This window comes from Zosterops lateralis, assembly GCF_965231275.1.
Source record: "Zosterops lateralis genome assembly, chromosome: 19".
Taxonomy (NCBI): domain Eukaryota; kingdom Metazoa; phylum Chordata; class Aves; order Passeriformes; family Zosteropidae; genus Zosterops; species Zosterops lateralis.
The window spans coordinates 822,955-839,128 of record NC_139779.1 but is presented as its reverse complement, the minus strand read 5'-3'; the positions used below and the strand labels follow the sequence as shown (position 1 = coordinate 839,128).

Here is a 16,174-nt window from a genome sequence, read left to right as displayed (position 1 = left end):
GATGTCATTTAAGCTTTTAAAACCTGGTATCAATTTAGTGCAAATTAAGGAGGCTGCCTTCTCCTGTCAGTAAGGTACAAGCTAACTGCCTCTCTGGATCCCTCATGTCAGATGAACAGCCCCAATTCTAATAATTGGGAGATGAGTGGTTTTCCTGCACTGACAGCTCAGCTCTGTGCAGGTCCATCACACAGGCTGGGCTATGAATTCAAATGTCCTGCAGTTACCTGGAGTGTTTTCCTCACATCTCCATTGTGGAAGCTGAACCCACAGCGATTCCACAGGGCCAGTCATGAAGGTCCCTCCTCCTCATGATGTGGATGAGCCCACACGCCTATCGCAGTCAAAGCTTATATTCGCTGAAATATGTTTATCCTAATGCCCGCTCACAGCTCCCCTGGGCTGGGAATGCCCTGCCCCGGCCCTGCTGCCCCTCCAGGGGCGCCGAGGGGAGCAGAGCCGAGCGCGGGCTCGTCGGGGAGACATGCGAGCCCTGACATGGCTGAGGGGAGCCTGAGGGGAGCCTGAGGGGAGGCTGAGGGGCGGCTGAGGGGAGCCTGAGGGGCCGGGCGGGCACGGAGAGGGGAGAGGGAGACGGAGAAGGGGGAACTGAGGGGCGAGGCGGGAAATTAGGGGTGAAGGAGACGCTGAGGGGTGAGGTGGGCAGTGAGGGGTGAGGGACACGCTGAGAAGTCAGGGACACAATGAGGGGTGAGAGTCAGGCTGAGGGGTGAGGAGGGAAATGAGGGGCGAGGGACACGCTGAGAGTGAGGCAGGCACTGAGGGGCGAGGCGGGAAATGAGGGGTAAGGGACACGCTGAGAAGTAAGGGACACAATGAAGGGTGAGGTGGGATATGAGGGGTGAGGGACATGCTGAGGGTGAGGCGGGCACTGAGGGGTGACAGACACACGCCGAGGGGCTCGGTGGGCACTGAGCGGTGCCGGACACACGCTGAGGGGTGAGGTGGGATATGAAGGGTCACGGACACACACTGAGGGGCTCGGTGGGCTATGCGCGGTGCCGGACACACGCCGAGGGAGCGCCTCGGGGCGCGGCGGGCGCGGAGGGCGGCGCTGAGGGCGGGGGCGGAGCGGGCGCTGGCGGGGCCCGGCGGCCGCGCATGTACCGCGCGGTGATTGCCCGGCGAGCGCGGCGGGGCGGGCCGGGCCGAGCCGCCTCCCTCCCTCTTTTCCTCCCTCCCTCCCTCCCTCCCTCCAGCGCTCCCCCGCCGCCGCCGCCTCGCCTCCCGGCCTCCCTGATGCCGAGGGATGGATAGAGCGGCTGCCCTGCGAGCCGCCGGCATGCTGGAGAGGAAGGAGCGCAGCGGCGGCGAGGCGGCGGGGCCGCGGGGCTTGCCGGCCGTGCGGAGCACGCTGCAGCAGTGCGGGCTGCTGCAGGACCTCATCGACATCTCGCTCTCCAACCTGCGCGGGCTCCGCACCAAGTGCGCCGCGTCCAACGACCTCACGCAGCAGGAGATCCGCACGCTGGAGGTACGGCACGGCACGGCACGGCACGGGCTGGGCGGCCGCGGCGGGGCCGCGCTGCCTCCCCTGCCCCGCACGGCCGGGGCCGGGCCTGCCGCTGCCCGCCGCGCTGTCCCCTCCGCACCGCGGCCGCGCCCGCTCCTGCTCCCGCGGGCTGTCGGCGGGGACAGCGGCGTCCCGGCTGTCAGCGGGCTGGGCGCTGCCCGGGGAAGGCGCGGACAGGTGCGGGGCAGCCCCGCCGGGCTCCGGGCTGTGGGGCGGGAGCGCGGGAGCTCGGCCGCGCCCCGGGGCCTGTGCCGGCCGCCCGTGTCCCTGCCGAGCGGGATGCGGTGCGAGGCGCCGAGCAAAGGTGACTCCAGGCTCCCTGGCGGGAGGTGTGTCCTCGCACCGCTGTCCGGGCGAGCTGGGAAAACTCTCCTTTCGCCTCGGTGTTTGCTCCTGATGGTTCCCTGCCCTCTGCTCCAGGCCTGTCTCTCTATCCCTGGCTCAGTTTCACTGATCTAATCTGGTTCTGCTTTCCCCTCTGTTGCTGTGGTTCAAACAGCGTCGTGGGCCGGGCTGGAGAGATGTTCTGGTGTTTAGAAAGATTAAATTCTTCAACCACAACACATGTGATGCTCTAAAAGAAGAGATGGATCTGTACAAAAGTCTGTATAAGTATATAGAAAAGGAAAATAGATATATTTTTCCTTAGTTCATTTGACCTTTAGATGCTTAAATAACGTTTCCTTTTACCTTCTGTGTAGGTAGTTTTGCTCTAAACAAGCAATCCCCTCCTGTCCCCTTCTTTGGTTCAAGTTTGATGTAAATGCTAATGCTCCTCTTTCTACCTGGTGCTGGAGACTGGAGCTGGATAGAGCCCTGGGCTTTTTTAGGAAGAAAGGATCATCACAACACTGTAACTGTAATAAACTACATGCTGAAAAATGCATCACATGAGAAATGAAGGTTGGGAAGAAAACTGTGAAACAATAGGTGGTAGGTAGCTTTTGGCTCAGCCTCGTAGAAATCTATCATTCTTCGTTTATTCTTCGTCTGACTTTTTTTTGTGGTTTTGGTTGGTTGGTTGGTTTGTTTTGTGGGGTGTTTTGTTTTGGTTGGTTCTTTTTTTCCCCAAAATTTATAGCAGTGTTCTTCCCCCTGTCACCTCCAAACAGCGTTCAAAAGGCTATTCTCTATGAAACAATATTTGTGTAGCCTTTTGGCAGCCCTTCTGAGGGCCTTTTGGATGCCCAAACAATGTCAATCAGCATCATTTCGGAAAATGATCATCACTTATTTGCTAGTGGACCTGTTGTAAAAGAAAACCTTTATTCACAAAGTATAGAGACCTTTTATGATCTTGAGGCTCCTCTTAAAGCAACAAAATCTGTTTCTAGTGATGGTTGTTGAGTGTGGGCACACAGTCCTCTTCAGCGTTTATCTGTTTAAACAAATGGGTGCCGCATTCACTGATGATCATAAAATTTATGTTCAGCAGGAAATCTCTTTGATGTACAGTCCAGTATGTGATTTCTCTGGGAGTTCAACCAAGCGCTGGATCTGTGCCCATCCATGGAGCTGTGGGCATGGGTACAGGCTCTGTGTTCTTTGCACTGCTGTGCTGCCTGTACCAAAATGCACGTCAGGCATGGCCAGGCTGTGGTCACAGGGCCAGGCTGCAGGAGCTCAGGGGCTGTGTTGGCTTCCCCAGGCTGTCAGTGCTTGTGGTGCCCCTGAGGGAGGTGCTACCAGGGGGTTTCAGGTGGAGGTCCCTGATTGCTGTGGCAGCAGTGCCACCGTGGCTTGTGCCTCTGTCTGTGGGGTCATGACAGCACAGACACGAGCTGGGGTCCTGCAGGGAGCTGTGTGCTGGTGGATGGACTGTGCAAGCAGCTCCTGAAGATCTAGAGGGCAGCTGGGAGCTCAGAGATCTCCAGTGCTCCCCTGGTGGCCTTCACGAGTCCCCAAAGGCCTCTGTGGGTCATGGTGAGTGGCTGCTGGTGGTGCAGTGCTCTGGGCTACATCTGTATTTCACATCTGTCCTGAACTGGGAGCTCAGCTGGGCGAGGGCTGAGCTCTCACAGGGCTTTTCTTCTGTGCAAAGACTTCAAGGGAGAAAGAATTGTGAAAACTCAGTTCCATTAATATAAGTTAAACTGTGTAGTGACGTGTAGTCGCCTGGTCGAGAACACCAGCCTAACCAGGGGCACTTGGGCTCAAGCTTAGAGCTCCTTCCCCATTTACTGCAATGCTTGAAGTCCTTCCTCATTCCTCTTGCATGTAAGGTGTTCTCAAAATAAAGCACAAGGTAGATAAGGATTTCAAACTGGACCTTGGCAGGTGCAGATAAGCACTCGCAGCTGCTCAGAAGAGTTCAGGGAAAACCGAGATACAGGAAGGAGAGGAAAGAAAGGGCTGTGGGAATTGCTTGCAAAGGATGTGTTGAGTGTAATGTGTTGCATGAGCTGCCCGTTTCAGGGTAAAAGGCCATTTCTTAGAAGGGCAGGGAGTTTCCCTGGAGTGGAAAGTAGGTTCTGCTAGTTTGGTTATTAGCAGACTGGGTTCTTTGATGCCACAAGCTCTGGTTTTAAGTTTTATATATTCTGCCCAGTAAGTGCTTGAGTGTTTTTCTTTTTACCCAGTGCTGCTCTGTGCTTTCAGTTCTGTCCTAGCAGTTTTACTCACTTCTCAAGTTGACTACAAAACTGAAATGGAAAATAATGGTAATTTTAACCCATATGTAAGAGAGCAAGAAACATCTGCCATGTAGTGAGCCTGCAGTATTGTTCCAAGCATCCTTGGAAAGAAATAGCTCTGTCTGTCTTTACCTCTGTCCTTACACTAATCCCTTGTATGACTCAAATTGGTTTTGCAAAGTTAGAAGTGTATTATTTTTAGCTGTATTTCTTTGTGAAGGCAGCATCTTTCTGGATTGATTTCCCTGACTGGGAAGCTGCTGGTGGGACTAGACGTGTGTGGTGAGGCACATGTAACTTCCATCCACAGCTGGAGGCAGTCTGGAGGTGAGCAGGAGAGTGCAGTGGCAGGTGGGGGCAGCAGGAAAGGCTCCTGTGGTTTCTCAGCTGGAAGCAGCTGCTTTGCCGAGCTGTGGGAATCCCCAGACTGAGCGGGACACCTTCCCCCAGCGCCCCCCAGTCCTGACTGCAGCCAAGGTGAGGTGGGAAGGCTGAACTGCAGGACCTGCAGTGGGTTTAGACTGCAGATGTGTTTTCTTTCTGGCTAGGCTCTTGCCTCAGAAGAGCAGACTGCAGTGGCTCTGGCATAACCAAACTGGTTATGGTGGGAGTGTCGGGGCGAGGCAGTAGCACACATTGTGAGTGCTGCCTGCTCTTTGGGAAAACTGTCCTCCTGCCTCTCTGGCCAGACTAGATCCGTGATAGAGACACTCCTGGCAAAGATCAGTTTGGCTTCTTCCTTGGGAATGTTTTCTGTTCAGCACCTTCAGCAAACAGAGCACCAGATGAGAAGGCCTGACTCCAGCTGGGCTGTGTCACAAATGTCTACTCTCCACAAATCACTCATTCACAGTAGCTGAATAGTACCTGTGGATTAAATCTGTTTGAACTTGCTTTGGCATTATCTCAATTCATTTGGCAATTTGTCTAGAAAAGGCTTATCTTACCAAGCAATCTCTGAGCAGAAACAAACGCTTTGGAAATGAGGGGAGGCATGAGAGAAGAGGAAGGAGGATTGTGGTAGTCCACACTTGCAGATTGGAAGTTGGGCATGTGGTATGCACAAGGGAAGGACAATTGTGTTTGTAAATTGGAAGCAAGTGGGAGTAGTGAATTTTCCAGGCCAAACTGCAACCTGTAGCCACATGTTTATGAGCTTTGTTCAGCTGAAAAGACTTCCTTTCCCAGCAGGTCTTATGTAAGAGAAGAAGAAAGTCTCTTACTTCATCTTACTTTTTGCATATATGCAACACATTTGTTTTTCTTAAAGTGTCTTGTGTTTTTGTAGGACTCCTTCTCCTTTCTTAAATTTGTGCACTTTTTGTACAAGGTAGTCTTCAACAGAGATTTTATTTGACTTGGAAGAAGGGAAGACCATCTATTATTATCTAGTCTGCAGACATCATCTTTCCTTTGTGACAGTTATGATCAGAATTTCCACATCATAATGGAATTTAGCACATCTCCAACCACTGATTTTACATAAATGTTGACACAAAAACTCAGCAGCAGTGTTTTCACTTACCTGGAGCTCCCAGGACAAGCTCTGGTGAGCAGGATTTCATCAATATGAAGACAGGACAAGGGGCTCTTCACAAGCTCTCTGTACTTCTTGTCTTGTATTGGATTCCATGGTGCACTGATGGGGAAGCAGGAAAGGAAGTTCAGAGTAAAGCTCTGTGCTGCCTTTGCCTTTCTAAGGCAGCCTGTGTGGTCACTGGACTCTGGTGGCACAGATCATTCCTGCTCATCCTCCTGCAGCCCTGGAGCTGCAGCAGAGCCTGGCTGGGAGCTCTGTCCGTCTGTCTGTCCTGCACACAGCGACAGGAGCCCACAGCCCTGGGAGCTCTGTCCGTCTGTCTGTCCTGCACACAGCGACAGGAGCCCACAGCCCTGGGAGCTCTGTCCGTCTGTCTGTCCTGCACACAGCGACAGGAACCCACAGCCCTGGGAGCTCTGTCCGTCTGTCTGTCCTGCACACAGCGACAGGAGCCCACAGCCCTGGGAGCTCTGTCCGTCTGTCTGTCCTGCACACAGCGACAGGAGCCCACAGCCCTGGGAGCTCTGTCCGTCTGTCTGTCCTGCACACAGCGACAGGAACCCACAGCCCTGGGAGCTCTGTCCGTCTGTCTGTCCTGCACACAGCGACAGGAGCCCACAGCCCTGGGAGTTCTGTCCGTCTGTCTGTCCTGCACATAGCGACAGGAACCCACAGCCTGTGCTCCCACACACACCTCAGTCTCTGCACACAACTTCTGACCTTTTTGTGTGCACAGAACTGATCTGCTCAGGGAAGTAGCCAGGCTGAGCCCCAGCTGTGCCCAGTTGAACTCCTGTTTGTGACCAGGCTTGCCCAGATCCCAGCTGTGCAGACCTGGGGCTGCTCCCCCAGTTCCAGTGCTGTGAACTGCCCTTTACCCCAGGAAAGCCCCGAGCAGTGTTCCAGCTGCCTGCTAGAGACAGATGTACAGCAATGAGTCAGCACGGGGTACACAAACTTATCACCTGCTCTGCTCAGAAATAGGAACAGTTCTTAACAAAGAACTCACCTGACACACCAAATTATTTAGGGAATAGTGTCTGTTACAATTATATTTTCTACTAAGGCAGTATAATGTATCAGATACTTGAGGGATAAACCCTCACCTTTCATTTAAGATTAATATTTCTTACCCTTATTTTCAGCTTAGAGGGATTTTTATTTTTATTTAATAAAAGGAAAATGGTGCTGAAAGCAAGCCTGGCTATCTCCCACAGTTAAGGGGCTTGGAGAAATATATTGGCTGGATTACTGCACAGAATAATGTCTGGATGATCCTGACTCAGCCAGCTCTCAGACTTCCCTCCCTGCTCATTTCTCACTCCTGTGGAGCAATCCCACACAGTTGACACTACCAGCAGCAGAGTTGCCACAGCAGGTGAATCTGGAGAACAGAAACTCTCTGGAACTGGAAACACACCTGCTCCAGAAGAAATGGGGAGTTCTTCCAACACACGACTTGAGAGGAGTTGTGCATGGAAGTGTTGTGGGCATTGCTGCTTCTTGGTGGGAGTCTGCACCTAGTCAGACTAGCAGTGATTAGGAAACAGTTTGGCATTCTGGTTTAGCAGCCAGTCCTCATCAGCACAGCCCCCGGAATCTGGGACAGGAACAGTCCCCAGTTAAACTCTGCCTTGTGGGAGGCAGCAAAGCTTGCAGGTGGTCAGAGAGGCCTTTTGCCTTAAGGCAGAGCTGTACAGAGCTCTGTGCCACCTCCACATCCCAGAGGCGTGTCCCAGTGCATGAGGTAATCCCTGCTGCAGCTGTGGGCTTCACTTGCACCTGTGCTGGGTGACAGTCACCTGTTCTGTGCTCGGCTCCCTGCCCTCCTTGGCAGCCTGCTTTGTGCACAACCTGTTTAAAATGAACCCTGGAGCATTCCTCAGGTGGAAACTCAAACCTTAGTTTAAGCCCTGCTCTTGGGGTTTGAGGGAATCACAGCTGAAGCCCATCACAGGTGTCTGGTGTTTATCCTGCTCTAAGTGCAGCACAGGGGGCTGAAGTCTGAGCTGTTGGGGCTGGAGGATATGGAAAATCCATATCTCATTGGACTTACATACCTGAACTCAAGACTCTTCAAAATCTGTCTCTAAAGGTAAAATACAGTTGTCATTTCTGTTTGTATTCCAAAGTGAGCAGAGGCCACGCCTCTCATTCCCTCTGTGCCTAGTGGGAACATCCATTGGTTCTGTGTTCATCTTGGGGAAGCAGGGAAGGATCACAGGACACTTGAGCAGCAGAGTAAGGAATCACATTTTGGTTGGGGTTATGGAGTGCCCTGCTAGGATGATTAGTAGTTATCCCACATGGAAGAGCTCTAATAGCAGAGGCTGTGAGCTCTCTTTAGAGCACTAATTAACGTGGCACTGAGGAATGCTGCTGGGATGCAGCAGATCCAGGCTCTGCTCTGGTCTGATCTGATGCTCCCAGCACAGGTCATTGACCCCAGTGTTCAACACCCAGCCAGGAGCCTCAGGGCTGGGGCCTTGGAAATCTTCAGAAGCTTTTTGCAATGAGTTTAGCACCTTCCTGCCCAGTTCTGTTCGCCTTACGTGCTTCTAAAACGTGGGTTTGTTGATTTATGACAGAACTTTCACTTCTGTTTGAAGCAATCTAAATTTGGAAAGAAAGTCTTGAGCTCCTCATTGTTGCTGTGTATGGGTTATTGTTGAGGCCCGCAGGTTCCAGTGTGAGGTTTTATTTATAAACTGAAGAGAAGAAATAATTAGTAGGTTTTACAGATTGATTATTTTGGCCATCAGCAGTAAAAGACATTGCTGGGGAGGTGATGGGCTTGGCAGTAAGTGCAGTCATAGGAAGATGTGTCCATGCTCCTCATGCTGCCTTCAGTGCTCTTGGAGAACCTCTCAACACCTGGTTCCCACCAGTTTTCTAGCAACATTTTTCTTCTTCCAGAGCAGTTTTTCTCTTTTTTTCCTAGAGTAAACTAGAGGACTAAATCCTGCTTTAAAATATAGTTATGTAGCTCCTCTGAAATAAGCTCAAATAGGGATATTTTGTTTTTTAAAGCTTCCTGACTTTTTTAGATTTCTCCTTAAAAACTGTTCTTTATCTGCCAAGCAAAACACTTCAGGCCTTTTGTCTTTATGAGCAAAACTGAAACTTTCCACAGAGTAAAACATTCTTATGAAGTCTTCTGACTTTAATTTCCCCATATTTCTTTAGAGACAGATCTGAGTGGCTCAGGTCAGCATCTGCTAGTAGTACAAAACTCTGACTGCAGATCAGATGCAGTGTTTTTTCCCTCATTTTAGTGAATTCTGGAAGCTGTGCCCTTGCCTATCCTCCCTTGTTTTAAGGAAACAATCGACTAAAATCCATAGATATTGTTCTAAGGAGACTGATCTGTTTGGGGAGCTCTGCACAGGCCTTCAGCCTTCTCCCTTTGGAAGAAGAAAGGTTTCATGTTCTTTCCTTTTCCCTGTGAAACACATGAGTGTCTGGAATAGCTCTGGAAGAGCCGGTGTGAGCACAGACACCAAAGACTCTGAGCATTTGTTCACACAGCTAAGCTGGGAGAAACCCCAGAGCAGATCTCAAAGGGCTTGTCAGTCCCATTCGTATTCAGACAGGATATTATGTGTGTTGAAACTGGTTTGGTCGTGCTTTGTGGGTCAAGTGTAATATTTGTAGAACCACTGGCTGACTGCTAAAGGCCCGATTTAAGCACTGCTGTATTGGCAGCATTTTGTCTGGGTATAACGAGGCAGAGTTTCTGTGGGATGTCTCTCCTCGCAGCCTAAATTCCTGAGCCATTTGCAGTCATGACTAGGGACCAGAGTGGAATCTGTGGAACCTCGTGTTTGGAGGGAGAAAGGAAAGCTACTGTGATCTGGGCCTTCAGCTATTTCCCTGGAACACTGGCTGGGTTTGTGCTGAGGCTGCATTTGTAGGAAATGCAATCCTACTTTGGGAGAAGATGTTTTCTGTAGTGATGCTGAGTGCACCTCTGTAGCAGTAATTACCTATTTACCTCTGACTGACTGGGCCTTATCAGTTCTCACCTGTCAGTCTGTAACTGCAGAGATAGCCAACTTTGCAAGAGCTAGCTGAGTACTTCTGCCAAGGTGACATGAATGTTTAGTGTTTAATTCTTGTGGCAACTAAATCTACAATCACTGTGCTGCCAAGGCAGGTTCCAATTCCACTGATGTGTTCTTTCCTTTTTTTTTTTTTTTTTTTTTTTTTCTAGTGTGGTACTCAAATAGCCTCAGTTACCAGGAATAACTAGTTTGGGGTTTGAGGCAAAGAGGTTTGCAGTGGATGGATGTCTGGCAACATCAGATTCCCAGCTGAAGGCAGAGGCAGCCCTGCAGTCAGTGCAGTGAGCAGGGAGAGAGCTGGAGTCCCCACGAGTGTCTGGGGGCTCCCTGCAGCTCCTCTCCTCAGTCAGCCCACTGCTCTTCTAATGAAGGAGCAGATCCTGCCTCTAGCATTTTATTAACAGACTTCTCAGTTTCCTTTTGAACTGTTGTGCCGAAACAGGGCATGTTTCTCACTTTTAGAGACTACTGCTGTACACCAGCAGAGTTCTGAGCCTGCAGGGGAGCTCACAGAGACACCCATTCTCGTTTCTGGCCTTCTTCCTTATGCTAACTTAGCCAGGACTAGCTGGCTATCCTGGCTACTGGGATACTTAATCCTACCAGGCTTAACCTGCATCCTCCTTCCAGTTCTCTTAATGCAAAATGCTTCTGGTTCTTCATCTTCCCTAGGCAGGGCTCTGTGCTGTCCCTGCTGCCCTGTGGCTGCAGTGGCGTGTCCTGCCTGTCCCCACCCCGCAGTGTCCCTGCAGCTGCCCAGCCCTGCCTCAGCACAGGGCTTTGTGCTCTGGCCCTGGTTCTGTGACCCTCCACTGCCCAGCCCTGCCTCAGCACAGGGCTTTGTGCTCTGGCCCTGGTTCTGTGACCCTCCACTGCCCAGCCCTGCCTCAGCACTGGGCTTTGTGCTCTGGCCCTGGTTCTGTGACCCTCCACTGCCCAGCCCTGCCTCAGCACTGGGCTTTGTGCTCTGGCCCTGGTTCTGTCACAGCCTCTCTGAGGCCCCACAGACACGGCCTGACTCAGCAGCTTTCACACTTCTGCCCTGATCCTTCCTGCAGCTGTAAAACCGAGGTGCAGGGGGAAGGGGAAACACAGGAGGAAATGCAGGCTCTGATCCCTGCCTCTCTCCCTTTCACTCCTCGTGGGTCCTCCACATAAATAGGCTGGCTCAGCCCTTTCAGCCTTCCTGTACTCCTGACACGAGGGTGAGCTCTCTGCCACTGCAGGCATGGCCCCTTTATACTGCTGAGAACAAAGTCTCCACATTCAGGCTCTGTTTTACAGGGTGGGTTAGTAGCATGGTCTGTCAGCTTCCCTGACAGAGCCTCAGTGGTGTGGGAACAGCATCAGTGAGCTCTGCAAGTCTCTGCATTGCTAGAATTCTTTAGAGTCCTTCTAAGCGCTGAGCCTTCAGCCTCTTCGTGCAAGTAGCTGTGGCTCGGATTTATCTAACCTCAAACTCTGGGAGGGAGAACACGGGGGAAGTTGGAGAGCCACCCTGATGCATGAGGGATTTTGAAATTTATAATTTTGAGAGCTTTTTCTCTAAGATGACTGACTGAGTGCAGACAGGTCTGCTTCTGGGAGGTCGGGGTGGGTACCACAGCTTTGATCTCAGGTAGCTGCACCAGGATCACATTTAATTATTTTAAAAGCCTGTCTCTGAGCAGTTGATTCTCTTCCCCCAACTGGGATGGACTTCATTATACAGAGGACAAAAATATCTTTTCTTTAGTAAGTTCTTATTTTCATGCAAAACTTTGAGCTGGGTGACAACACTTTTGAGCTTTGGGGCTACTTTAGATTTATACTTAACTCTCTGATGTTAGTTCTATGTTCATATCTCCTCCTAGATTTGAGGTATGAAATGAAGCTCTTTTCTTCCTCAGAGGTTGAAAGACATGGGAAAATCTGCTGTGAATCATTTGCAGCAAGGTAGCTGTTACATTCCTCTAACATATTGTCCAACTATTGTTTAATCAGTAAGACATATATTTCACAGCACAGCAGATACACAGCTTTAAAGCCAACAGCCTTGCAAAGTTTATAGTATTGGCTACCAAGTACTGTCCTCTAAATTATTTTCTCATGTTCCAACGAGCTTCTGCTTCCCATCTGCCCTTCACACAGTCGTCATATCGTGTCTGTTCTTTAAAAGACAATTTAATTAGATCTTCTTTCAGTAGGTTTTAATCAAGCGTTATGGGGTTGCTGGTGAATTATTTACAGCCGTATCACTTGATGGAACACTTGGTGTGCTCCAGGTATCATGTAGGTGACATCTGTAGCAAAGAGTAGAGCTGGCTCTGACTGAGGACCCCACTTATGTTCCTTGGGCTTGTCCAGTTGACATCAGATGAGTGTTGGGTTATGTGAGCCCACTTTCCTTTACAGGAGTAGCGACTGAATGTGACTGCACTGAAAACAAAGGAGTTGGAGCAGTTTAGAACTAGGGTAAGAGCTGAATTTAGCTCTAGTCTCTGCTGGCTCAGTTCTTTTGTAAGTGCCTTTCAAGGCTGAATACCTTGAGCAGCACGGCCTTGACCCCCACTTGAAGCTCCAGCTATTTAAACATAAGTACTGTTGTACTGTCTGCAGACTCGGTCTGATGTTAAATTAAGTGTGTTTTGAATGAGCAAAGGAGTAAAAAACAACACTCAGATAGCAAAGGATAACCAACTGAGAAAGTGGATATTTTTAGAACACAGAAGGATTCTTTCTCTGCCTTATTTCACCTGACTCTTAAATTGGTAGAAATTCTATAGTTATAACCTTTCTTTTTTTTCATCTTGTTGAATTCGTGTTTCAGCAATTGCTCTTTTGCCAGCTCGTCTCCCATTCCTGCATGAGACAGCCCCAGCATGAGGCTGCCATCCCCCCATTACATGTGGAAGTTTGCAGCAATAACTGTTCAGCTCTCTCTGAGCATCCAGAACTGACACTTAATTTGAGATTTGAGCCATGTATATGGCAAGAAATGTATTTATATGATGGTCTCATCCAGAACATGCAAGTGCTGCTACCCACGGCCTAAATAACATCCACTATTTGCATGAAGATTTAATTTGCTCACTCCTATCCCTGAAACCTCTGCCACTGAAATGAGTACAGGAATGCTTTAAAATCCAACTACTCTTAAGCTCCTTCTCTGAATTTTTTAAGTGCTTGGACCTTTTCCTGGGGCTGATAGTGAACTACTAGTACAGCTGGCAGTCAATATCTGTATGTAGGAAAGCGACCCCTACCACTGCCCCTTCCATGCCATCTTTCCCTGGGTAAGTGCAGTTGTCTGACTTTAGGGAATGATGTACAGGGAGGTCCTGGAAACCCCCAAGACACCAAGAGAGAATTTAGCAGGTCATTGTATCTCGTTGGAGATCACTGTGTGTCATGAGCCTTTTGTGAAGGACAAGGCTAATTTACAATTTAATTGTGTTGAAATCCTGGATGTGTCAGCACGCTTCACAGGCGCCTCAGAAGGGACAATGGGGTGAGAAGTTGTGTACTCTGCAGTTCCCCCTGCAATAACAGGGACGACTGCCTACACTCAACCCGTGCTTTGATCCTTCCTCATTCTCTAGAATGACCAAAGACGAGGAGGGAGTTTTTAATGTTGGCAAGTGCAAGCTGAGTATGTTACAGTCTCACTGAGGGGAACTGAAAGCAGTTGGCCTATTCGTGAAAGGCTTTTCTGACTCCTCTTGGCAAGCAGCAAGGGCAGACACATTTCAGAGAAAGTGCTTCTAGTCCTGATATTTTTTACTGTTTGGGACAGGACAATGTGGAAGTTGGGATAAAGGTGCACCTTTATTGCACTGTAATTCTCACACTGCTGCTGCAGATGGCCTGGCTGGGAGACAAAGGCAGCCTTAGCTTTGCTTATCTGGATTGGATATCTGGAGCACACACCTGACAGGTTACCTGGAGTCTCAAGGTTCACGTTCAAGTGACATGTATAGTAGTTGTCTTTATAGTGGTCCCTCCTTTCAGCTGCTGTGGAGCCCACGGGTGTTTTCCTCTCTCTGTCTGCCACTGCTGTTTGTTGGCTCCATATGGCTCATCCCTGGTCCCAAGCCTTGTGCAGCTGCTGGGAGAGTCTTTGCAGCAGAAAGAGCTGCTCTGTGTCACCGAGAGCCTTCCCCTCCCCCAGGTTGGGATATTCCTTGTGCAACGTGATCTAACCCAGAGTGGTTGGGAACTGATAGTCCAGAGTTCATTTCCAGTTATTATTGTAGTAGGGAGTCAGGCTGGATCGAGGTACTCATTTCCAGCACAGACCATATACCCTTTGAAAGCATAAACAACCCCTAGGTCAGTTTTACTTAGCTCCATACACAAGGGTTTCAGCTAAACAGGAAGAGCAAGCAGGAGCTGAAGAGCTGCAAGAAGCTGGTTCAGCACTCATCCATACTGGACTAAATGGAAAAAGATATACATGGAGGACTAAGCTCTAAAGCAGCAGGGGAACCCCCCTGCTTTTGTCTTTTGAGTTGGTCATCTTAACTGCAATGCCTTTTTTCTCATTATGTAGGACTCTACAGAAGCCCTCATAGACAGGATCTGGGGCAGCTTTGAAGGCAGGCACGTTCAGAAGCTGTTGCTATGGTCTCTTAGAGAGGCTGGAGATTAAAGGGGCTGAACTGGGTGAATCATTACCCTCAGAGTATGAACTGGTAGCGTTGGGGAGCCAAACCTGGTGTTGGTGCAGACCCAGCAGCAGCAATTTGTGTGTAACTAGAGGCAGGATGGGAGCACCACGTTAGCAGCAGTAAAGCCTCCCTCAGCTGTATTTTCTGCATGCTAGTACAGCCTTCTGTAAAGATTTGAGGCTGAAAAGACACTTTGCACAGCTCAGTATCTGCACATGGAGCTGAGACTGACTTGTGGTGGCTGGCTGTCATTGCCCATTCCAGCTGAAATTTGTGCTGTCCTGGGAAACGGGGCTCAGGCAGCTGATGGAGCAAACTGGGCTCAGAGGCTGTTAAATTCACAGTGCAGGAGGGCTGCACAGCCAGTGGGGAAGGGGAGCCTCTGGGCTGGACAAACAGGTCACACAGGTTTCCAGACACCTACCCAGCAGAGCTCCAAGGCTGCAGGAGCTGGATGCTTTCACCAGCACTTTGTGAGATAAAAGTTTGGCAGAATTGAAGTTCTGTCAAGTACTAGAGTGTTTAAGCTTAGTTTAGCAAGAATCCATCAGGATAGTCAATAATTTGACTTCTTTGCAGTTAATTATTAAGTTCCTCCTACAAAGCACCAGTGATATAATTAAATTTACTTTCTAACTCAAGATTAACAGCTTCACTTGATTCTTGATCCAGCCTTTCCTTTAGGGAGAGACCAGGTTGGATATGAGGATCTGACCATTTGTGCCCTCTTTAGGGAGCAGGGGTCACATCCTGCTCTCTGTAGAGGTGACTCCTACACTCCTGCTCTTCCTGTTGCCTCTCTCACTCTGCCCACGGCCCTGCAGAGTAGAGGGGAGTAGGAAGGAAGAACGAATCCAGTAAAAACCTCACTGAACAGTCAAAGACACCCAGCAACTGATCAGCTGCTTTAGAGCAGAGTAGAACACACTACTCATCCCAGTAATATCAGAACAAGATCAGGGAAAAGGCCATAAATAAAACCTTTCTGCAACACCATCCCTTGTCTCACAGCCTTTCCCCACATCCTCTGTTCAACCCAAACTTCTTCAAGTAATCCTTCATTCTCACTGCAATTATACTGACTCCATCAGTGGGATGGGCCTGGGCTTTCAGAAAGGATCTGCACAGAAGTTTGTCTGGGACTGTGATGTTCCTGATTTGAGAGAGCACAAAGGCCACCCGAGGAACTGCAGAGAGAGGGGGCTTTGGACAGGTGCTGGTGAGAACATTTGTTTGCTGAGAAGGAAAGAGAACTGACCCAGCACCAAACTCACTGACAAGTGGCATCACCAGTGCTGGGGGGAAGATAAAGCTCCTACAGTCCACTGACACCATTTTACTTTTTAACTGTTGTAGGAGTCTGTCCTAGAGCTGAGCTGTGGGGTACCCGCTTAACTTGGCAGCTGAATCTCAGTTAACACTCACAGCTTTTCCAGTCCTGTATTTTGTGTTTCAGTGCCTGTACACATACTCTGGGAGCATTCTTGATAATTGGTGAGCAAACTGAAAATCTCTGATCCCACTGCATGGCAGAACATACCAAAGCTTTTCTTTTTCCCTCTTAAAATCTTGTGTGATAGGTTCAAAGCATTTTGAACAGAGTGAGGTTTAGTGTATTTTGTTCTTCCTGACAATCCCAAAATACAATCTCATAGCAGCTTGTTAAAATAAAGCTGTTTTGCTGTTTTAAAAGAGAGAATGTGGCAAGTTGCCACATTCCAGTTAAGCAATTTCCTATAGTTGACTTTTTTTTT

General features: G+C 49.6%; 1 protein-coding gene across 1 annotated transcript in view; it reads left to right on the top strand.

The window, feature by feature from the left end:
- Window positions 1-1,270: 1,270 nt before the first annotated feature.
- Window positions 1,271-16,174, top strand: part of KSR1 (kinase suppressor of ras 1) — a gene marked incomplete at its 5' end in the record, with an annotated part of 50,147 nt that continues 35,243 nt past the window's right edge. Inside the window, one exon of the mRNA XM_083875225.1 lies at window positions 1,271-1,495. Coding sequence (XP_083731351.1) covers window positions 1,271-1,495 — 225 coding nt within the window. The remainder of the gene's footprint in view (window positions 1,496-16,174) is intronic.